We start from the raw sequence: 25,181 nt of genomic DNA, 5'->3' as shown, positions 1-25,181 counted from the left end.
TGTATTTATATATGTAGGTACTGTTTGTTTTTGTTGTTTTTCATTTTAAGTAATTGTATTGTCTGTATTATGTATTGTTTTGTTGTATTGTCTGTTTGTTAAAAAAAAAAGAAAAATGCAATGAATATATTGTTAAAAAAAAAAAAAAAAAGATAGCCTCTGTCCGGACAGTGGAGAGATCGCCTCTCCTGTGTAAAATTATATGATGGTGTATAATTCCCTGCACATGGAGGAATAAAACTGTCTACTTAACCCATTCTGAACGGGAACCCATTTTGGTGTTAGCATCATGTTACGCTTTAGCTATTGAAAAATAGCAGATCTACAAGCTCATAGCGCGCCACCGAGTGGCGCGCTACGAGCTTGTAGGTCTGCTATTTTTTGAAAAATCAAAGAACGACTGACATTTTTATAGAATCCGATCTCAGGTCAGAATGGGTTAATCAGACCAGTAGTGTGTGTCCTAGTGGAAAAACCTCGTATGAATCTGATCTCAGGTCAGAATGCGTGCGTATAGTACCTGAGCGCCTCCAGCTGGTCTCTCTCCTCGAACTGGCCCAGCCTCCTCTGGATGTGGTGCAGCAGGTTGGTGCCCTTGAAGCCGCTGCCGCGCCCGTCGAAACGCACCGCCACCGCCCCGAAGCTGCTCACCAGCACCGAGGTCCAGTCCAGGTGGAAGCGCTCCGACACCATCTGACCACCGGGGGCGCCATCGCTACACCACAAACACACAGACAACATAGAGCACCGAAGTCTGACGTCACTTTCAGTAGAGGGCGTCAGTCCCCAGGTTCATGTATTTATTTTTAGTTGCATTGAAATCGCCATAGCAGGATTTTTAGATCGCCTCATATAAGAACTGTGTTTGAAACCCCCGGCCGCTTCACTCATATGGATATGAAGAATCAACTGACTGAGAGAAAACGCTAATGTTACTGCTGCTGAATTAGTTACATTTTCGCTAGAAGCAGACTGTATCATATATGAGTGACTGACTGTTGCAAACGATACAGAGACACCTCCCTGACAATATAACGATACAGAGACACCTCCCTGACAATATAACGATACAGAGACACCTCCCTGACTATATAACGATACAGAGACACCTCCCTGACAATATAACGATACAGAGACACCTCCCTGACAATATAACGATACAGAGACACCTCCCTGACAATATAACGATACAGAGACACCTCCCTGACAATAACGCCGAGACAGCTTGTTTATTTTTGGACCACAACGCTTATAGTAGACGATATTAAGATCACCCCATGTTATTCTCCATAGAGAAATCACTTCCGCGAACCAGGGGAATGGTCGGGATGAGCGAGTTACGTCAGGACTTTAGAACCAGGGGAATGGTCGGGATGAGCGAGTTACGTCAGGACTTCGGTGCTCTATACAGCAGTGATTCTAAAACTGCCGATCTATATAGCCGAAAATGCGTCGCCGTGTGACGCGCTTGGAGCTTGTAGATCAGCTATATCTTTGCTATATGACAGTGCTATGCAATGTGGAACCCTCTGGAGTTAGTGTGGAAACATAGTGGCCCTCGCCATCGTCAAAGTTTCCCACCCCTGCCTTAAGCTCGCTCTCCTCTCCCCCACAGCGCCGTCGTGACTAGAGATAACAAACGCGATCCAGTGGTGTAGAAGTGTTTGGGAACTAGTGAGCTGTAGTATGTAATGTCACAGTGGAACTAGTGAGCTGTAGTATGTAATGTCACAGCCCTGCATGGTGAACTAGTGAGCTGTAGTATGTAATGTCACAGTCCTGCATGGTGAACTAGTGAGCTGTAGTATGTAATGTCACAGTGGAACTAGTGAGCTGTAGTATGTAATGTCACAGCACTGCATGGTGAACTAGTGAGCTGTAGTATGTAATGTCACAGCCCTGCATGGTGAACTAGTGAGCTGTAGTATGTAATGTCACAGCCCTGCATGGTGAACTAGTGAGCTGTAGTATGTAATGTCACAGCCCTGCATGGTGAACTAGTGAGCTGTAGTATGTAATGTCACAGCACTGCATGGTGAACTAGTGAGCTGTAGTATGTAATGTCACAGTGGAACTAGTGAGCTGTAGTATGTAATGTCACAGCCCTGCATGGGGAACTAGTGAGCTGTAGTATGTAATGTCACAGCCCTGCATGGGGAACTAGTGAGCTGTAGTATGTAATGTCACAGTCCTGCATGGTGAACTAGTGAGCTGTAGTATGTAATGTCACAGTCCTGCATGGTGAACTAGTGAGCTGTATTATGTAATGTCACATTCCTGCATGGTGAACTAGTGAGCTGTAGAATGTAATGTCACAGCACTGCATGGTGAACTAGTGAGCTGTAGTATGTAATGTCACAGTGGAACTAGTGAGCTGTAGTATGTAATGTCACAGTCCTGCATGGTGAACTAGTGAGCTGTAGTATGTAATGTCACAGTCCTGCATGGTGAACTAGTGAGCTGTAGTATGTAATGTCACAGTGGAACTAGTGAGCTGTAGTATGTAATGTCACAGTCCTGCATGGTGAACTAGTGAGCTGTAGTATGTAATGTCACAGTCCTGCATGGTGAACTAGTGAGCTGTAGTATGTAATGTCACAGTGGAACTAGTGAGCTGTAGTATGTAATGTCACAGCACTGCATGGTGAACTAGTGAGCTGTAGTATGTAATGTCACAGTCCTGCATGGTGAAATAGTGAGCTGTAGTATGTAATGTCACAGCCCTGCATGGTGAACTAGTGAGCTGTAGTATGTAATGTCACAGCACTGCATGGTGAACTAGTGAGCTGTAGTATGTAATGTCACAGTCCTGCATGGTGAAATAGTGAGCTGTAGTATGTAATGTCACAGCCCTGCATGGTGAACTAGTGAGCTGTAGTATGTAATGTCACAGTCCTGCATGGTGAACTAGTGAGCTGTAGTATGTAATGTCACAGCACTGCATGGTGAACTAGTGAGCTGTAGTATGTAATGTCACAGTCCTGCATGGTTCAGCAGGCGATGCCACCACCAGTCCTAATGGTGGCCCATTTAATTTAATTAAGACATGACAAATAAAACGCTTCTCATTCTGAAAGAGCAGGGAAACGACTAATGGACAACGGGAGGACTGGTGCGGGGAGGAGGTGGAGGAAGTGGCAGTGCAATTATCACACCGCGACAACACAGCCACGTCTGGGACGCTGATTAAAACCTGATGGCCTCGGGGAGTGCATCTGTCGGCCCCACGCGTGCGTGCGTGCGCGTGAGCGTGCATGCGTGAATATGTTGGTTTTCGCCCAAGTTCCCCAGGGTCCTCTCCACTGCCAAATACGCATCCATTTGAGGTCCTTGAGAATTTTGCCAACACACTGGTCTAGAAGCTCATCCCACGCTCCGAATAGTTTTTCACCCTTTTGTCAGACTTCTGATTGGTCCCTGACCTGACTGACTAACTAACCAGCAGGCTATTTCTGCCTTGTTCAGCCCCTGTTTATCCCATTATGTCGTGCTTTAGCTGTTGAAAAATAGCAGATCTACAAGCTCATAGCGCGCCACCGAGTGGCGCGCTACGAGCTTGTAGGTCTGCTGTTTTTGAAAAATCGAAGAACGACTGACATGGAAACATAGCTTTTTTCAGAAAACTGTCACGGAGACATTTTTAGAATCTGATCTCAGGTCAGAATGGGTTATGCTGAATTTGCTAAAACATAATTCCTGGAAACGACTAAAAACGAACATGATATGCACCTGTGATGTTCCTTTTTTACTGAAACCAAGTTTAAAATAAGAATTGAACACACAGAATATCAATACGAAGCAACTGAAAAAAAAAAAAGTTATTTAAATGGTAGTGGATGGAGAGAGAGAGAGGATTTTTGTCCAACCCACGAAACCGCAACCAATGGGTGCGAAGAGGGGCAGGACCAGGGGCGGGACTTGACAAAGGGTGAATTTGTTGCTGGATTCAACCAAAAGCATTCCATGTGCGATTGTAGGGCTGCGAATCTTTAGGTGAACCACGATTCGATTCGATTCCGATTCTTGGGGTGGCGATTCGATTCAAAAACGATCTTTTCGATTTTTTCCGATTCTCGATTAAAAAAATATTTTTTCCGATTCTAAAGCAGTTTTTTCTTTTTATTAAAAACAATTAAATTGAATTTTAGCATGATCTACTCCAGTCTTCTGGCATGAAAGCAGAGTACATTTAGTAAAAAGCTTGTATAATTGTAAAGGTTTTATCAACTGAATGTTTTAAACACACAAAGGTTAAATCCAAGAGTAATAATTTGAACCAGTACAAAAGTTACAAAATCTCTTCTCACTCAATACCAGAAATACTGGTAGTATTAAAACAGGTGTAAAATAAATACAATTGGCAGGCTTAGCTTAGCTGGTAGTAAATGCACTATGCAGAAACCCAGGCCATAATGCACAGGTAGTACCTGTGCATGTTTTGTTTTTTTTCTTTTTTTGCACAAATGTACCTGTCAGGTACAGGTACATTTTGTGCAAGAAAAAATTAAATAATAAAAAATAAAATAAAAAAATGAGAATCGATTCTGAATCGGACGGCATTAGAATCGTGATTCTAACTCGAATCGGGTTTTTTGACAGCCCTATGCGATTGTGTTCATTCATGTGTGTTTTTGTGTGCGGTGGTGTCCGACGACGAACCCAACGAGATGCAATGTGGTCATACGTACACCAGGAGGAGCAGTGGGTAGTGCGACGTCTCTGCGAAGCCCGCGGGTTTGACGATCTGCATCGTCAGCGCTGTAAGAAGTTACACACACATCCTCATCACTCAATATATACACCATGAGACAGCACTTATGATATAGCTTTTTAGAAGAGTTTGATTTCATGTTTTCACGGTTGAAAATTCAACACAATTTGGTTTGAAGTTTAAAACCTAGCTGACATCCACTGTGATGAGACGCTAACCCTGCCACAATAAATGGTTATTTTTCTACATTTTTGTGTAAAATAATGAAAAAAGTTAAAGGTTTTATGACATTAATTTTCATTAATTTTTATTTTTTCTTTTAGGTTTTATGACCTCAATTACACCCAAAAAACCTGAACTTTGAACATTCAGTGGATTTTCTGTGGTCTGGAGTTTTCTTTGGGGTTTTTTGGGCCTTTTGAGCTACAATGAAAACAGGCAACACAGTGAAAACAGTGACATCTGCTGGCAAATCCCATTGACATAATATGGGATTTGCAGTAAGTGATGTCACTTACTGCCGGCAAATCAAAGCACCTGTTTGAGCCAGAAAACCCCAGATCACAGAAAATCTACTGAATGTTAAAAGTTCATGTTTTTTGGGTGCAAATGATAATAGTTTGTCAAACACCAAACATGCATTGTTGTTACAATCTCCTCCCAGCCATCTTCCACTCTCCCTTAATTCCACGTTTTATGTATGGCACTCTATTGTGTTCGTAATTTCTGAAAGCACCGTTATGCTCTGCTGTGCACCAGTGTCACTGTACGCCACCAAAAGAATCTCTACCAGCTCACAACAGATGGCGAGCTGGTAGATATGCATGTACTGCACTTGTTCCGTATACTACAGTAAAAGTGTTTATTAATGGTCATAAAATACAGTAGAACACGAGTTCACTCAAACACCTCACGAGAACACCTATAGTGTTCAAATTCTAAACACCTATAATATGACTGACTTTGATTGTAAAAACTAAACACGTTTATGTGTTTTAAAAAGTGTTACGGGCGATTAAACATGTTCTTCTGTTTATAATCTAAACACTGTGACACGTTTAAAAAAGTGTTACAAATATGTGTTTAACCCATTCTGAACGGGCACCCATTTTGGTGTCAGCATCATGTTATGCTTTAGCTATTTAAAAATAGCAGACCTACAAGCTCGTATCGCGCCACCGAGTGGCGCGATACGAGCTTGTAGGTCTGCTATTTTTGAAAAATCGAAGAGCGACTGACATTTTTAGAATCTGATCTCAGGTCAGAATGGGTTCATCAGACCAGTGTGTGTCTGGCGGAAACCTCGTATGAATCTGATCTCAGGTCAGAATGAGTTAAAAAACAGTTTATAACCTAAACGCTTGGGTTTAGTGTGTGTACATGTAGCGCTGCACATGGTGGTCAGAGCGCTGCGTTGTGGACTCGTCGGCGTACCGTAGTCATCGATGTGGATCTCCTTGTACTCCACCCAGGGCATCTGAACGTTGTCCAGAGTCAGCCTCAGATCCTCGTTGGTCTCCAGGTCGAACACCTCTGCAATCGCAGCAGACACACAGACAGACAGACAGACAGACAGACACCATCAAGCAGTGTTGTTTTCGTCGACTAAAACTAAGACGAAGAATGTTCGTCGACTACCTATTTTCACTGACAAAAACAAATGGAAACTAAATTAAAACTAAGCTACGATGACTAAAACTAAGACTAAATATACTGACAATTTCGTCGACAAATACATACTAGACTAAAATGTTAGGAAGGGACTAGTGGACAAGAGATCCAGTATAAGTCATTTTACACTTGGTTGCATGCTGAAAATAGCTGATCTACAAGCTCACTGATCTGTGAGCTTGTAGATCGGCTATTTTTAGCAAGTGTAAAAACACTCATTACGACGGCATCAAGACCCGCCAAAATACATTTTAGTCGACTAAAATCTTATGACATTTAGTCGACTAAAACTAGACTAACACCAAGACATTCCAAGTGACTAAAATGTGACTAAAACGAAATGAAGTTTCAGTCCAAAGACTATGACTATAACTAAAATAGAAATTTGCTGCCAAAAACAACACTGCCATTCAAGCACTGCGTCTTCTTATCCTATTATATTTACATTTCAGAGAATTCCAGGAACCACAATGTTGTGCCCATTGAGCGCACAGAATGTAGCCTATACTCCAGTTCGGGTTGCCAGGTCAGTCCTAGACTGTGACGTACGTACGCCAAACCTCCGCTCACGCCCTTGTGTGCTTTCTGGCCCTGTAGTATCTCTAGTACACTATATACTGGCCAATCACAGCTCTTACACCACTGGCCAATCACAGTGCGGGTCTCCCTCTCCCTGTACTTCGCCTACCTCTCTCTCTATCCTCGCTCTATACTTCTGTCACTTCGTGAAAGTGAAAGTACAGCACGGACAACACGCAGTTGGATTATTGTATCTCTTATTCACAGAGAAAAAACAGCAACATAACAACATGGAAACAACACAGTCAAGTCTGTGGCCAAACACACGCCGCTGTCTGCCTTCGTTAAAAATGTACGGTGTGTGTGTGTGTGTGTCTCACTCGGACACACGATATTCACAGAGAAACAATGGCACTCGAGCGTGCCGCGATTATAGTTTGAAATAACTGAAACACACGTAGCCCTGGAACATGACTGCCATGATGATTATCATGACAGTCATGCACAAACTTAGCCCTGTTTTTTGCGCTCGCTGCATTTACAAGATTTCCGTATATATAAACATTCAGATTTCAAATATAAAGTACTCACAATTTCTCCCATGGGTGTTAGTTAGTAGCAGCACCAGCGATTAGCATTTCTGCATCCCGCGTTGTTTAATAAAAAGCATTTTTGTCCGAGCTCCCCGGCTACTTCTTTCAAACAGGGTTCGTTTGGTAAATCCACAGTTGCACACCGGGAGCGCACTCGCCTATTAGTCTGTATTGGCAGGGCGGTCAGCGTACCTATATCGAACACACCGAGTGCCACCCTCCTCCCGACCGATAGGGGCGCGTAGTTGAGCCAATGGCAAAATAACAGCTTGGATAAAAATGCTTTTTATTAAACAACGCGGGATGCAGAAATTCTAATCGCTGGAGCTGCTACTAACTAACACCCGTGGGACAAATTGTACTTTATATTTGAAATCTGAATGTTTATATATACGGAAATCTTGTAAATGCAGCGAGCGCCAAAAACAGGATGCAGTTACTTAATGACTCTCGTATGAATAAGAGAGTCATGAACCATGGCTACAGCACACGCAGCTCCACACTCTTCACATTAGGACTGGAATATATATGAGCGGGGGAGGAGATGAGGGGGGGGGGGGGGGGCATGGAGGTTCGCTCGCTCGTGCGATGTCTTTGAACGAACAATGAAAATAAGTCATTCTACTTTATTCAAAGTAAAAGTACATACTGTAATACTGCCCCAAACAGACATATGAAAAGTCTCATTTATACTGCTCTGCTCTGCCCACCAAAAGGTGGAATGCCCTGGAACCACCCAGAAAAAGATGTGTATATCGCTGGCTTCTTTCAAAATGGACCTACAAAAACTAAACAAAAAAATCATCAGGAGACCACAAGGAGAGGCAAAGGTCATTTCCCCATCTCTTTACTTTTCTACATAATAGTGTTTGTATTTGTAGATGACATGGCACTATTGTGTTAATCTCTCTATGTTGACGAATTGAATACACAGACCGGACCCACAATGGAAACTTGTGTTCCATTGCCATCCTTTTAGCTCTAACCCATTTTGACCTGAGATCAGATTCTAAAACATGTCTTCTACATCCTGACAGTTTTCTGAAAAAGCTACGTTTCCATGTCAGTCGTTCTTCGAAAAAAAATAATAGCAGACCTACAAGCTCATATCGCGCCACTCGGTGGCGCGATATGAGCTTGTATAGATCTGCTATTTTTCAATAGCTAACACCAAAAGGGGTTCCCACCTAAAATGGGTTAATGTACTGTACTGTACATCGTGCTGTACAAAAACACAATGAAACAGTAGCACAACCCTGTGTTTATCATGACGGGCGTATAGGGAGGCGGGATCAGAGTGAATGACAACATCGTCAAACCGTATTATAATGTTTGATTGTTTTGTCAGGAATGTTCCGAAGGGGACGTACAGTACGGCAGAGCGCCCCGCGCGCCGCTGACAAGCCCCCCAGATACAGGTTTTAACACTTCATGGATTAAAATATCAATTCTAGTCTCTGAAAGGATTGTAAAAGGAGAGTAAAGAGCCATATCCTGTGTGTGTGTGCTCGTTAAACGCTCCAGTTCTGGTGTTGTAGTCATACCTGGGGGACCGCACAGCACAGCACACAGGAAACAAATGAGTGGACTGGGGGACCGCACAGCGCAGCACACAGGAAACAAATGAGTGGACTGGGGGACCGCACAGCACAGCACACAGGAAACAAATGAGTGGACTGGGGGACCGCACAGCGCAGCACACAGGAAACAAATGAGTGGACTGGGGGACCGCACAGCACAGCACACAGGAAACAAATGAGTGGACTGGGGGACCGCACAGCGCAGCACACAGGAAACAAATGAGTGGACTGGGGGACCGCACAGCACAGCACACAGGAAACAAATGAGTGGACTGGGGGACCGCACAGCGCAGCACACAGGAAACAAATGAGTGGACTGGGGGACCGCACAGCACAGCACACAGGAAACAAATGAGTGGACTGGGGGACCGCACAGCGCAGCACACAGGAAACAAATGAGTGTTGGGGGACCGCACAGCGCAGCACACAGGAAACAAATCAGTGTTGGGAGCCATGTGGTGCTGTGTGTGTGTGTGAACGTGTGTCTCTGCGTGTGCGAGAGAGTGGGTCTATCGGTGCATCGTATGCATCATTTGCATATACTGCGTGCGTGCGTGTACTGTCTGTGTACACAGAATAACAACCTCAAGACGCTATTATTTGAACAAACGTCTGTGGAAGTCACTTGATTTTATAGTCCCATGCTTGCCTTGTCGTTTTTGCTTTGCTGTCTCGCCTGAGATTAATTTGACACATGCAGGCCTTTTCTCTGTTCCAACTGTTAATACCTGTGTTTGTTTTTAGTCCCACTGCATGCCACCTGCTATGGGGTCTCATCCCTATTAACGAGGGCGACTGTGATTGGTCGTTGTGGATCTCTCTGTGTGTGTACATAGCTATTATCAGCAGATGTCTGAAGAACAGTGGCGTGCACAGACATTTAGAGGGGCAGGTGAAAAAAGGGCACCTTGTGCAGCGCGTTGAACCGGCTGGTTGCCTTAACCCATTTTGGGGCGGTAACCCATTTTGGTGTCAGCATCATGTTATGCTTTAGCTATTGAAAAATAGCAGACCTACAAGCTCATAGCGCGCCACCGAGTGGCGCGCTACGAGCTTGTAGGTCTGCTATTTTATTTCTTTATCGAAGAACCACTGACATAGAAACATAGCTTTAGATTGTGGGGGCCTAAATAATATAGTAGACGCGTTTTTTTTTATCAAGATTTGATCAATGTCACCATGTTCCACACTACAAATTAAGAAAAAAAAGTAAACTTTTTTTTTTTTTTTTTTTTTTTTTAAGAGCACATTGCCAAAAAGTGCAGGGGGTGCTCTAGCACCCCCTAGTGTCTATCTGTGCACGCCACTGAACGAGGGCGACTGTGATTGGTCATTGTGGATCTCTGTGTGTGTGTATGTAGCTATTATCAGCAGATGTCTGAAGAAGGGTTTTTGACGGAAACGTCGCCAATAGAGTTCGTATTGTGAGAACAGACGGTGGGGGTGTGCGGGTCTTCGTGCACTTGGTGTGCATTTCTGAGTGGTGCAACCACCCCTACAACCGGCAATGTCCGTACTGTACACCTATGTGGTCATGTATACCCATGTGGTCATGAGCACCAGTACATGACTATTAGTACCAGTAGGGGGCGCCAGAAACAGAGAGAGGGATATACTGCTGCAATGTTGCCTGCTAATGAGAGAGAGAGAGAGAGAGAGGGGGGGGGGAGGGGAGTTGCACCACTCAGTTCACACGGGTGTGATTTTCTGAATACATGGAGCCCTGCCTACGCACCCCCCTCAGAGCATACAGGTGTGCATTAACCCATTCTGAACGGGAACCCGTTTTGGTGTTAGCATCATGTTATGCTTTAGCTATTGAAAAATATTTTTTGAAAAAAATCGAAGAACGACTGACATTTTTTTAGAATCTGATCTCAGGTCAGAATGGGTTCATCAGACCTGCAGTGTGTTGTCCAGTGGAAACCTCGTATGAATCTGATCTCAGGTCAGAATGGGTTAAGACGTTATTGAATATGCACTGTATGCAAAAGCACTTTGTGAGATCTCTCCGTGAGAGAAGTGCCACATGAATAAAAAAAGCACTTTATAATTGACTGTGTGTCAGCGCTTTATTTTGATGATGATTTCTTATTTGAAAGAAACGCTCCCTTCAGCTCAGCCTTATGAGATAACAGATCACGCACGGACACACACGCACGCACACACACACACACACACTCACTCACTCTCTCTCACAAGCACGCCTAAATGCCCCAATCCTAACTGAATATTTTTCCAATCTTAGACCCATTTTCTAAAAAGCTTTTTTTTTCTTTTTTCGAACCAATAAAACAACCCATTACATTACTCTTCTTCCGAGGGACCGGAATGTGTCTGTTTCCTCATATTCTACTATATTTGTGGGGACATGCAGGCAATCTAATTATGGAACGCTCATATCGCGCCAGAGCGCCAGTCATAATTTCATCAGGAACATCCTTTTACAGCAGAGTAATGTAATTACTGGGACTTAAGGCCTGCCAGCGCACAGAACCATGAGTCACACAGCACAGGTGGCCCGCACGCACGCGCGCGCCCGTCACTGGCAAACACATTAAACATCATGTCCCCCCTTTATGACAAGGTCGTATTTCTGTTTTTAATATGCCTTAGCCCATTTTGGACGGGAACCCCTTTTGGTGTTTTAAACGTCATGTTATAATTTAGCTATTGAAAAAATAGCAGATCTACAAGCTCATAGCGCGCCACCGAGTGGCGCGCTACGAGCTTGTAGGTCTGCTATTTTTTAGAAAAAAATCATTTACATGTGATGCAAAGCTTTGGAATATATATATTCTTTCAGGGCGAACGTTTTTTAACTAAAATCTTTGCTTCTGGGAGGTGGGGGGTCCCTGAAACAACACATTTTCAGATTTGGGTCGGCAGCCTTAGTTTCATATATTTTCGGGGGTCCTTGACATAATATTGAGAACCACTGATATACTGTAGAAACATGAGGTTCTTCTGAAAAAAAAAATACATTAATTTCGACGTCGGGCCTAAATGCCTTAACACAAAAAATGCTGGAAACGTATCCATACGCTTTATTAATATCGAACGCCGTACGCGCGAAGCGTATGTATACGTTTTATACGTTTTTTTATTGCTTACTGTACATCAACGTCCTATGCTCCAGGACACCGAGGAAAATAACAGCGATCGTCTCCAGGAAGCTCCAATATGTGATCCGGGAGTAAAAAGCCCCTCCCTCCTGAAAAGAGGTCTGTCTGTGGCGAAGACGCTCCCTCCTCCAATGCCTCCATTACACGTATGGGTCTGCACGGCAACGGCATAGACCAACGCAGATGTCAGGGCATCTAAAATGGAGTTACCCATCTAGTAGTAGTCTAGTGTCTGTGAATACACTCGATTCCCCCTCCCCTCCTGTTTCTACATGGTTTCTCCCGAGGAATCTTTGTGGGGGGAGTCTGAGTCTCTTCTGCCCGGATCGCATTGCAGTTTGAGTTCCCTGGCCCCAGGCCACACTGCGCCTTGTAATCGCCTTGCACCGCGCTCTCATTCTCGGAAAAAGATATAACGCAGTCGTGTCGATTTGCCCTCTGCCAGTATATAAACCAAGAATAATCTTCAACGATCGCCATTTCATAACGTTTTCAACACGCACACGGCACACGCCATGATCAACTAACTGCCTGGCTACGTCTTCAGTCTTCACCAGCCATCGCTATCCGTTGTGTGGATCGCCATCGCGTCTTCACTTTGTTTGTTTGGGCAAGAAGCACGATCAGCGATGGAAAAGAGCTTTATATCCACGGCAGATAAGTAATGACGTATTATCGAAGGACCGCCATGATCAACTTACTGCCTACGTCTTCGTCAGCCAATGCAGCCATCATCGCTATCCGTTGTGTGATTGTGTATGTAGGCTATATCCACGGTATCGAGAGAGACGCCCGGCTGTGATATAGGTCTTATCACTGCAATTATAATGAATAAAAAGGCTACAATCACACAACGGATAGCGATGGCTGCATTGGCTGGTGACAACGTAGCCTCGGTCCCAGGCAGTTAGTTGATCATGGCGGTCCCTCGATAATACGTCATTACTTATCTGCCGTGGATAAAACTCTTTTCCATCGCTGATCTCTGCTTCTTTGCCCAAACAAAGTGAAGATAGCGTTGTCCAACAAAGCAGCCAGTTATTTGATCATCTCTCTCTCCTGTGCTTCTTTCCTCAAACATGTCCAGACATGTCAACCTCAACCACTAAACTCACCGATCCAGTAACGCATCTCACCGTTATACTATCGTTCTGAAGGCAGATATAAAAATAAACATAAATAAATTATTGTCATATACATACTACACACTGAATGAAAGCCCTAATTGTCTACTTTTAGGAGGAAAACAAATACATAATATTGATCCCATGTACAGTTTGTCAGTAGGATATTGAATGCAGTTGTTCAGGTCCAACTATTATTCACAAAATAAGGCCTATAGCGACATGTACATATTATATACCGTATGAAACAGAAGACCCTCTGCTTTCATAAGAAAAAAACTAATACTGTAATAATAATAAAAATCACACCCCTGTGAAGTGAGCATTTCCTCATGAAGTTATCATAGCGAGTTATAAAGGTTTAAAGTCACAGAGATTGACAGGCAGATATAAACATAAATAAATTATTATCATATACATACTACACACTGAATGAAAGCCCTGAATGTCTACTTTTAGGAGGAAAACAAATATACAAATATATACAAATATAGTTTGTCAGTAATTGGCTATTGAATGCAGCTTGCGCCCACCAGAGAGGATTTCAGAAAATGGATGGACCAGAAGAACTATTATTCACAAAATAAGGCCTATAGCGAAATGTACATACTATATACCGTATGAAACAGAAGACTCTCTGCTTTCATAAGAAAAATACTTCTACTGTAATAATAATGAAAATCACACCCCTGTGAAGTGAGCAGTGCAATGTTGCGCAACATTGCACTGCTCACTTCACAGGGGTGTGATTTTCATTATTATTACAGTAGAAGTATTTTTCTTATGGTGGGCGCAAGCTGCATTCAATAGCCAATTACTGACAAACTATACATGGGACCATGTGTATTTGTTTTCCTCCTAAAAGTAGACATTCAGGGCTTTCATTCAGTGTGTAGTATGTATATGATATTATTTGTGTTCATTTTTATATCTGTCTGTCAATGTCTGTCAACTTCAACCTTCCATATCTCTGCTGTTTTTTCAAGCGAGCAGCGTGCCTTCAAAAGCAGGTTTTAGAAAAAGGTCAATATCTCCAGAATGGAAGATGGTAGAATCATAATTTTTTTTTTAAATTGAAGTGGACATGTTTGGCCTACTTTTTATTTATGCGATGTGATTCTCGCTATAAGAGGCCCCTCGCTGTGGGCCCCTAAAAAGTTCAAAAGTCCAATGTTAATCGCTTAGCACCAGCAAGCCTGAGCAAATAGAAAACTCTAGCATACAATGTGTTAATTTGACATGACACGGGGCGCACGTTGTAAAAGCATGTGGTGGAAACAGTGCAGGAAACACAACGGATACTCACTCTCTCTGTCCTGTGTGTCGTAGACGGCAGAGAACGGGACGTATGGGCCTGGGGGAGCGATGAACACAGGAGACACATTAATATGTATGTATATATGTATGTATATGTATATATGTATGTATGTATATATGACGTATGGGCCTGGGGGAGCCATGAACACAGGAGACAGATTAATATGTATGTATATATGTATGTATATGTATATATGTATGTATGTATGTATATATGACGTATGGGCCTGGGGGAGCGATGAACACAGGAGACACATTAATATGTATGTATATATGTATGTATATGTATATATGTATGTATGTATATATGACGTATGGGCCTGGGGGAGCCATGAACACAGGAGACAGATTAATATGTATGTATATATGTATGTATATGTATATATGTATGTATGTATGTATATATGACGTATGGGCCTGGGGGAGCGATGAACACAGGAGACACATTAATATGTATGTATATATGTATGTATATGTATATATGTATGTATGTATGTATGTATGTATGTATGTATGACGTATGGGCCTGGGGGAGCCATGAACACAGGAGACACATTAATATGTATGTATATATGTATGTATATGTATATATGTATGTATGTATGTATGACGTATGGGCCTGGGGGAGCGATGAACACAGGAGACAGATTAATATGGATGTATATATGTATGTATATGTATATATGTATGTATGTATATATGACGTATGGGCCTGGGGGAGCCATGAACACAGGAGACAGATTAATATGTATGTATATATGTATGTATATGTATATATGTATGTATGTATATATGACGTATGGGCCTGGGGGAGCCATGAACACAGGAGACAGATTAATATGGATGTATATATGTATGTATATTATGTATGTATGTATATATGACGTATGGGCCTGGGGGAGCCATGAACACAGGAGACAGATTAATATGTATGTATATATGTATGTATATGTATATATGTATGTATATATGACGTATGGGCCTGGGGGAGCGATGAACACAGGAGACACATTAATATGTATGTATGTATATATGTATGTATATGTATATATGTATGTATGTATGTATGTATATATGACGTATGGGCCTGGGGGAGCGATGAACACAGGAGACAGATTAATATGTATGTATATATGTATGTATATGTATATATGTATGTATATATGACGTATGGGCCTGGGGGAGCGATGAACACAGGAGACAGATTAATATGTATGTATATATGTATGTATATGTATATATGTATGTATGTATATATGACGTATGGGCCTGGGGGAGCGATGAACACAGGAGACAGATTAATGGACATGCAGAGCTAAACAGTAGTGAGAGATAGAGGGAAAAACGGAGTGGTGCAACTCCCCTCTCCCCCTGCCTCTCTCTCTCTCTCTCTCTCTCTCTCTCTCTCTCTCTCTGTCTCTCTCTGTCTCTCTCTCTCTCTCTCTCTCTAACACCCGCATTAATTTCTACTTGCAAAAAATACATTTCAACCTTACTACTACTTTGTACTACTAGGACTAAGACTAAAAAATATGTTAAAAAAAATAAAAAGAATAAAGTTTGATGAAAAATGTATAATAATTATATAATAATATAATAAATTAATAATTTACATTTTGGGGGATATCTTTCACAATAATGAATAAAACATGTTATAGACATTCTAATGATCACAAAAAAAAACATATATTACAATTATTTTACCTACTTTTATTAGGGTAAAGGTCAAAAGTATTAGGTTAGGTATTAGGTATTAGTCCAGACATTTTTTATTTGTGTGAATTTCAGCCTCTGTGGGGGGGTATTTATATGCAACTATCATGACCAATGGCATTGAAATGGCATTGCAATGAACATCACTGATGACGTTTAGGTGAAAAAAGAACAGAAAAAAATAATGATAATTTAGTAATTAATTAAAATATAATTGTTGCTAAAAAGCAACGCTGGGTCTTACAGGGTTAATTAGCAGGCAACAGTGCAACACTATCTCTCTCTCTCTCTCTCTCTCTGTTTCTGGCACAACAGCGCCATTTCTGCCCCTACTGGTACTAGTCACATAGTTAGGACGGGGCATTGCTGTTCCTTCGAGTGGTTGCACCACTCAAAAAAAGGTTTTGTCACTCGCTAATGGTAATACATCGAATACATAGAAATAGACATTTCTAATTTAGAAATAGTTATCAAGGATCATAAGCAAGCTATGAAGTTAACTGCCGTCTAACAGTAGACAAGTAAGACGCGCAAACGCGGGAAGCGAACGCAGCTCGTAAATGGCAATAACAACAATTAGAATAAATTACATACTTTAAGGTTTTCTTTTTAAAGTTCTCTTTTTGTGTTTTTTTAAGATTTTATTTTTAAGTTAAGTTTTTTGAAGTTAAGTGTTTTTAAAGTTTTTTTTTAAGTTAAGTTTTTTTGTGTTTTTTTAAGATTTTATTTTTAAGTTAAGTTTTTTGAAGTTAAGTGTTTTTAAAGTTTTTTATTCAAGTTAAGTTTTTTCATTTTAAGTTAAGTTTTTTTTTAAGTTAAGTTGTGTGTGTGTGTGTGCGTGTGTGTGTGAGTGCGTGCGTGCGTGTGTGTGTTTTGTGTGATACAGCTGCGCCCTCTGGTGGCGGGCGGGTGGTGTAACAGCGGGACAGACAGACAGACAGACACACACAGACACACAGACATGATCTGCAGGGTCTCATTTGTTAGTGCTCACTGCGTTCACAAATATCTGTACAATGAACCTATATGAGTGTATAGTATACACTATAGAATGCTATGTCTATATAAACATGCTATTAAACTTACACACGTTTTTTTCAAACAAATCTTTTAAAAAAATGTGACAATTTTGAATCATTTTAAATACATTGTATACTTCTACTGTACGGGGGGGGGTCCATGGCACAAGATATTTTCAATGGGGTGTCCGCGGGGAAAAGACATAAATTTTTCTGACCTGAGATCAGATTCACACGAGGTTTCCACTGGACACACACTGGTCTGATTAACCCATTCTGACCTGAGATCAGATTCTAAAAATGTCAGTCGTTCTTCGATTTTTTTCAAAAATAGCAGACCTACAAGCTCGTAGCGCGCCACTCGGTGGCGCGCTATGAGCTTGTAGATCTGCTATTTTTCAATAGCTAAAGCACGACGTGATGTTAACACCAAAATGGGTGCCCGTTCAGAATGGGTTAAACAACAGAGAAAACTACCAATACTCGTAGGAAAAACAATCCAATAGCCTATACTTTTATAATAAGCGGCACAGAAGAGGTTATATCACGCGGACTTTAGTATTCACAGCAGGGTAAAAACACACACTTCTAGATACAAGCTATATATATTTTCGGCGATATAAACTAGTGATTTGTCTTAGTTTTACTGCAGAGCGTTTTGATGCTCTTTGGCTTATTTCCAGAGGGCAGAACAGATGGGGGAGTTTACAGGGCGTGACTTCCACAGGCTAACACACGTCATATATAACCCATTCTGACCTGAGATCAGATTCATACGAGGTTTCCGACTGGACACACACTGGTCTGATTAACCCATTCTGACCTGAGATCAGATTAAAAAAAATGTCAGTCGTTCTTCGATTTTTTCAAAAATAGCAGACCTACAAGCTCGTATCGCGCCACTCGGTGGCGCGATATGAGCTTGTAGATCTGCTATTTTTCAATAGTTAAAGCATAACATGATGCCAACACCAAAATGGGTGCCCGGTCAGAATAGGATAAGTAATTAATCTACAAAAAGTGCAAAGAGGCGCCGCCACCTTTGTAGATAGCAGCAACAGCTTTGTCGTTTGTCAAGATAGCGTTGATATGGTTGTTTCCATGGCTGCGGGTTGTTTTTTTTGTTGCTCTGTAGTAGTGTTGTTTTTGGATTTTATAGTTTTAGTCGTAGTCTCTTGAAAAGTTAGTTTTAGTCACATTTTAGTCACCTGGAATGTCTTGGTGTTAGTCTAGTTTTAGTCGATTAAATGTCATAATATTTTAGTCGACTAAATCTACAGTTGATTTAGTCGACAAAAATGTATTTCGGCGGGTCTTGATGCCGTCGTAATGGCTGATTTTACACTTGCTGAAAATAGCCGATCTACAAGCTCGTGAGCTTGTAGATCGGCTATTTTCAGCATCCAACAACGTGTAAAATGACTTATACTGTATCTCTTGTCCACTAGTCCCTTCCCAACATTTTAGTCTAGTTTTTATTTGTCGACGAAATCGTCAGTATATTTAGTCTCAGTTTTAGTCATCGTAGCACAGTTTTCATTTAGTTTCCATTTAGTTTTCGTCGGTGGAAAAAAGGTAGTCGACGGACATTTTTCGTCTTATAGTTTTAGTCGACGAAAACAACACTGCTCTGTGTGGCCCAGGAGATCTGTTTTTGATCAGGTCATGTTTCCTGTGTCTTTTTCAGCAGTCACAACTTATCCCATTCTGAACGGGCACCCATTTTCGTGTCGGCATCATGTTATGCTTTAGCTATTTAAAAATAGCAGACCTACAAGCTCATATCGCGCCACCGAGTGGCGCGATACGAGCTTGTAGGTCTGCTATTTTTGAAAAATCGAAGAGCGACTGACATTTTTAGAATCTGATCTCAGGTCAGAATGGGTTCATCAGGACCAGTGTGTGTCCGGCGGAAACCTCGTATGAATCTGATCTCAGGTCAGAATGGGTTCATCAGGACCAGTGTGTGTCCGGCGGAAACCTCGTATGAATCTGATCTCAGGTCAGAATGGGTTATACAAGAAACGGTCTAATTACTTCTAGGATAATAATGACATTTTACAAGATCTTCAAAAGGGTTCAGGGGTTACCACAGGGGGGCGCTGCCGAGTCTTTGTGTGATGGGAGCGTTTTATGTTTTGTTTTTTTGAGTGGCGCATCCAACAGCTATGTCATAATTAACCTATGTGACTATGTGTCCCGATGTTTAGAGTACCAGTAGGGGCAAAAGTGGCGCTGTTGTGCGAGAAAGAGATAGTGCTGCACTGTTGACTGCCAATTACAGAGAGAGAGAGAGAGAGAGAGAGAGAGAGAGAGAGAGAGAGGCAGGGGGAGAGAGGGGAGTTGCACCAATCAGTTCACACGGGGGGTGTGATGTCACTTGAACCCTATAGCATCCCATCCCTGAGAGGAACGTCAGTGGAAAATACATACCGTGGCAGTCGAGCAGGAAGTAGCTCATGTTGTGGCTGAAGGAGCCGCTGACGTATCCACACGGGTCTGAGAAGTCACATGACAGACAGCGGCGGTTGAAGGGCCCCACCGTGTCCGCACTGGAACGGAGAGAGAGAGAGAGAGAGAGAGGGGGGGGGGGAGAGGTGTGTTGTGTGTGTGAACTTACTAATGAGTTCTTCCACCACCGTGAACTAAATGTACTTCCATTACACTTACTTCAAACACAAACACTGGAAGGAAGGAAGGAAGGAAGGAAGGAAGGAAGGAAGGAAGGAAGGAAGGAAGGAAGGGAGGGAGGGAGGGAGGGAGGAAGGGGAGGGAGGGAGGGAGGGAGGGAGGGAGGGAGGGAGGGAGGGAGGGAGGAAGGAAGGAAGGAAGGAAGGAAGGAAGGAAGGAGGGGAGGGAGGGAGGGAGGGAGGAAGGGGAGGGAGGGAGGGAGGGAGGGAGGGAGGGAGGGAGGGAGGGAGGGAGGGAGGAAGGAAGGAAGGAAGGAAGGAAGGAAGGAAGGAAGGAAGGAGGGGAGGGAGGGAGGGAGGGAGGAAGGGGAGGGAGGGAGGGAGGGAGGGAGGGAGGGAGGGAGGGAGGAAGGGGAGGGAGGGAGGGAGGGAGGGAGGGAGGGAGGGAGGGAGGGAGGAAGGAAGGAAGGAGGGGAGGGGAGGGAGGAAGGAAGGAAGGAAGGAAGGAAGGAAGGAAGGAAGGAAGGAAGGAACGAACGAACGAACGAAGGAACGAACGAACGAACGATACGAACGAACGAACGAACGAACGAACGAACGAACGAACGAACGAACGAACGAACGAACGAACGAACGAACGAACGAACGAACGAACGAACGAAGGAAGGAGGACAGACCTACCTGTAGAGATGTCTCCTCTTAGGATCGTCCTCTGTGCTCAGGAAGTATCTGAGTTCAAACAGACGACAAAACACTGAGTAAACAACACATGAACCTGTAACTCATGCAGACCAGCAGGTGGCAGCGTTACTTAAAATCCACATGAGAAAAAGGTGGAATTGCGTCACTTTGTTCCAAAAATAAACAAATCAGATATAGGTATGAGTCTGTGTCGTTTATAATAATTGATAAGGTGTTTGGATAAACACCGACTGTGTGTGTGTGTGTGTGTGTGTGTGTGTGTGTGTGTGTGTGTGTGTGTGTGTGTGTGTGTGTGTGCGCGTACATCAGCTGGCTGTCCTCGTTGTATGCCAGGATTCGGGTGACGTCCCAGTCTCCTGACGTGATGGACTGCAGGGTGTCTGTGCTGGTGTTGGGCTGGAGGTGGAGAGAGAGAGAGAGAGAGAGAGAGAGAGAGAGAGAGAGAGAGTAAAAACAAAAAACAAAACTTTTAGTTACTCCACTGTGCCTTCTACAGATATTGCCCAGAGAACTGCCTCATAAAGAATATTTTCCCTCCGGTGAAAAAGGTACCGTTTATACGTGGTGGGGGGGGGGGGTGGGGGGCTCAGAGTGCGTCCACTAAGGAAAGTAGGCTTTCTAAATGACACAACCCGCCTTTGTTTTGGTGAGTAGCAAAAGCGTTCTTTTTATTTACGCTAAAGAGGAGAGAGGCTGGTCTGCGTTCATGCGAGCGGCGGAAGTTGAGAGTAACATAGCTCTAAATTAAACGCATTAGAGCTATATGGACCAGAGATAGAACTACAGTATTGTTCTCCAATTGTTCAGTATTGTTCTTCCAGTCCAGCTGCCTATATAATAGTGCATATTATGTACAAGGCCCGGGGGCCAAATCAGGCCCGTGAATGAATTATCTTTGGCTGGATGATATTTAATTAGTATTAGAACTGGCCCTCTGGTATACTGCACAGACCACCATAATACTACAAGTCCCACAATGCACTGCGAGCGCATTGTCACGTATCGAGGGCCCGCAAGTGCAAGCATGCGTCTTCTCTCCACTGTTGATCAGCAGTGAAAGTATATCAACTTGTGGTCAACTTTCAGCTACCCGCCCTCTCCCAAAAAATGGCCCCGTGTGTTGAAACACAGTCCAGGCCCTCGACTTGTACCAATTTCTTTATTTTGGCCCACTGTGTATATTTGAGTTTGACATCCCTGTAATAGTGCGTATACCTGTGAGATGGACATGGAGATGTGGAAGAACTTCCCCCGTCCTCCCTGAGGGATGGCCCTGGTGAAGAACAGCCTCAGGCCGTCGTGGGAAAACAGAGGCTCTTCATTCTGAAGAACAACAGAACAACAGACCTGGGATCAGTTTGTTTCAATTTACTCTGAACACAGAAAAACAACATTCAGCCCAGTTCAGACCTGGGATCAGTTTGTTTCAATTTACTCTGAACACAGAACAACAACATTCAGCCCAGAGTTCAGACCTTGGATCAGTTTGTTTCAATTTACTCTGAACACAGAACAACAACAACATTCAGCCCAGTTCAGACCTCAGATCAGTTTGTTTCAATTTACTCTGAACACAGAACAACAACATTCAGACTAAGCGGAAGTTGCGGGATTTTAGCGGAAGTGAAATCGTTGATGCTTTTACAAATCAGTTTACATTCTCCGCAGATGAAACAAGTGTTGTGATTGGTCGGGAAAATATCGTATCCGGGGGGAAATACATTTGACGGCTGTTCCGGAGGATACAACCGCCGATAGCTTCTCTGCCTTAGGTTGTGACCAGGCTTTTCTTTTCGCAGATAAGTAAGCCTGGGACCGAGGCTATAGTTCAGACCTGGGATCAGTTTGTTTCAATTCATTTTGAACACAGAACAACAACATTCAGCCCAGTTCAGACCTGGGATCAGTTTGTTTCAATTTACTCTGAACACAGAACAACAACACTCAGCCCAGTTCAGACCTCGGATCAGTTTGTTTAAATTAATTCTGAACACAGAACAACAACATTCAGACCTGGGATCAGTTTGTTTCAATTTACTCTCAACACAGAACAACAACATTCAGCCCAGTTCAGACCTGGGATCAGTTTGTTTCAATTTACTCTGAACACAGAACAACAACATTCAGACCTGGGATCAGTTTGTTTCAATTTACTCTGAACACAGAACAACAACATTCAGACCTGGGATCAGTTTGTTTCAATTTACTCTGAACACAGAACAACAACAACATTCAGACCTTGGATCAGTTTGTTTCAATTTACTCTGAACACAGAACAACAACATTCAGACCAGTTCAGACCTGGGATCAGTTTGTTTCAATTTACTCTGAACACAGAACAACAACATTCAGACCTGGGATCAGTTTGTTTAAATTTACTCTGAACACAGAACAACAACAACAACATTCAGACCTTGGATCAGTTTGTTTCAATTTACTCTGAACACAGAACAACAACATTCAGCCCAGTTCAGACCTTGGATCAGTTTGTTTCAATTTACTCTGAACACAGAACAACAACATTCAGCCCAGTTCAGACCTGGGATCAGTTTGTTTCAATTTACTCTGAACACAGAACAACAACATTCAGCCCAGTTCAGACCTTGGATCAGTTTGTTTCAATTTACTCTGAACACAGAACAACAACATTCAGCCCAGTTCAGACCTGGGATCAGTTTGTTTCAATTTACTCTGTGAGAACAAACAACAAACAACTGAAAAGGACGATTTGACACCGACAGGTCCGACAGCGAGGGAATAAACAGGTCGATATTTCATAGCCTACATAACACTGCCACTACATGGTCGCATTAACATATCAAAGGCATTATTAATTAGCTGTAGTCTGAATGTCACATGCTTTGTGTGCGAGTACAGTACAGAACATCACGCAACATGAACTGGCTCCTACTGTACCTGTCTGTGGAGCCAGCCTTCACTCTCATCCTCGTATTTCTGAAAAGAACACACACGCACACGCGCACACACACACGCACACACACACACACACACACACACACACACACACACACACACACACACACACACACACACACACACACACACACACACACACACACACACACACACACACACACACACACACACACACACACTTCTGTAATATTCCCATTCTAAATATGCGACGATTTTAATACTTTTGAAAAATACATTTACAATTATTGACAGCTCACCCTATAGTCACATGTGTTCAAACCACAGACAGGCAGACAGACAGACAGACAGACAGACAGACAGACAGACAGACAGACAGACAGACAGACAGACAGACAGACAGACAGACAGACAGACAGACAGACAGACAGACAGGTCCATATATACCTTGGTGCAGACCCCGGTCGTGGCTCCGCAGAGGGTCAGAATGGAGATGTTCTGGGCCCGGTTCAGCCAGTTGATGGCCAGCTTGGTGGTCGTGGCCCATTTGACCATGGTCACGTAGTACTCCCTGACAAACACAAGGGGGAGCACCGTGCACAATAAGATCGCTACTGTTGCAGTAATCCTGGTCTCTAAAGTGCCTCCCCCTGGCCAGCCAGGGCGCCTGATGGAGGGGAAAGGAACTGGTCTCTATACTGCCTCCCCCTGGCCAGCCGGGGCGCCTGATGGAGGGGAAAGGAACTGGTCTCTATACTGCCTCCCCCTGGCCAGCCGGGGCGCCTGATGGAGGGGAAAGGAACTGGTCTCTAAACTGCCTCCCCCTGGCCAGCCGGGGCGCCTGATGGAGGGGAAAGGAACTGGTCTCTATACTGCCTCCCCCTGGCCAGCCGGGACGCCTGATGGAGGGGAAAGGAACTGGTTGGAATAACGTGTTCCTTCCACGCGCTACGCTACGTCCAACCAGGGAAACTCCCCCCTGTCAGGTGTAAAGGAGCAACTTGGACACTCAGGCATGAAGGAAGCATGAGTTCAAGTCCGTTGCTCTCCCCTTGTCCCCCATATATGGGGACTAGGTTGGTCTCCCCATGTCCCCCATATATGGGGACTAGGTTGGTCTCCCCTTGTCCCCCATATATGGGGACTAGGTTGGTCTCCCCTTGTCCCCCATATATGGGGACTAGGTTGGTCTCCCCTTGTCCCCCATATATGGGGACTAGGTTGGTCTCCCCTTGTCCCCCATATATGGGGACTAGGTTGCTCTCCCCTTGTCCCCCATATATGGGGACTAGGTTGGCGGAGGGTGTGTAGAGCCCAGGATCACATTAGATGATTGACACAGGGTGGAAAAATGGGTTACAAAATCGCGGGATAAAAAATATATTTAAAAACAAAAGATCGCTACTGTTACGCTAATTAATATTACTTTCATGTCACTCCATGGCCTGCATGGCTCCTAATTGTTAACCCCTGACGGCCAATTAATGATATCTACTGACGGGATGTGAAAAACCCCACCTACCCTATCCTGGGGTCGTCGGGTCTCCTCATCTCGATGGTGTGGAGAGGACCGTTGAGGTTC

General features: G+C 43.4%; 1 protein-coding gene across 1 annotated transcript in view; it reads right to left on the bottom strand.

The window, feature by feature from the left end:
* Positions 1–25,181, bottom strand: part of LOC310868271 (A-type potassium channel modulatory protein DPP6-like) — a gene marked incomplete at both ends in the record, with an annotated part of 552,655 nt that overhangs the window by 8,888 nt on the left and 518,586 nt on the right. Inside the window, 11 exon segments of the mRNA XM_083778624.1 lie at positions 521–715; positions 4,689–4,758; positions 6,146–6,244; positions 14,630–14,677; positions 19,806–19,924; positions 20,684–20,731; positions 21,009–21,100; positions 21,920–22,027; positions 23,621–23,659; positions 24,047–24,170; positions 25,122–25,181. The exon segment at positions 25,122–25,181 is cut by the window's right edge and continues 38 nt beyond it. Of these exon segments, the coding sequence (XP_083634750.1) occupies positions 521–715; positions 4,689–4,758; positions 6,146–6,244; positions 14,630–14,677; positions 19,806–19,924; positions 20,684–20,731; positions 21,009–21,100; positions 21,920–22,027; positions 23,621–23,659; positions 24,047–24,170; positions 25,122–25,181 (1,002 nt within the window).

The sequence above is a fragment of the Protomyctophum parallelum genome (assembly GCF_964188405.1).
Source record: "Protomyctophum parallelum genome assembly, chromosome: 12".
NCBI lineage: Eukaryota > Metazoa > Chordata > Actinopteri > Myctophiformes > Myctophidae > Protomyctophum > Protomyctophum parallelum.
Note: the sequence above shows the minus strand (reverse complement) of the source record. Positions and strands in the feature narration are given on the sequence as shown.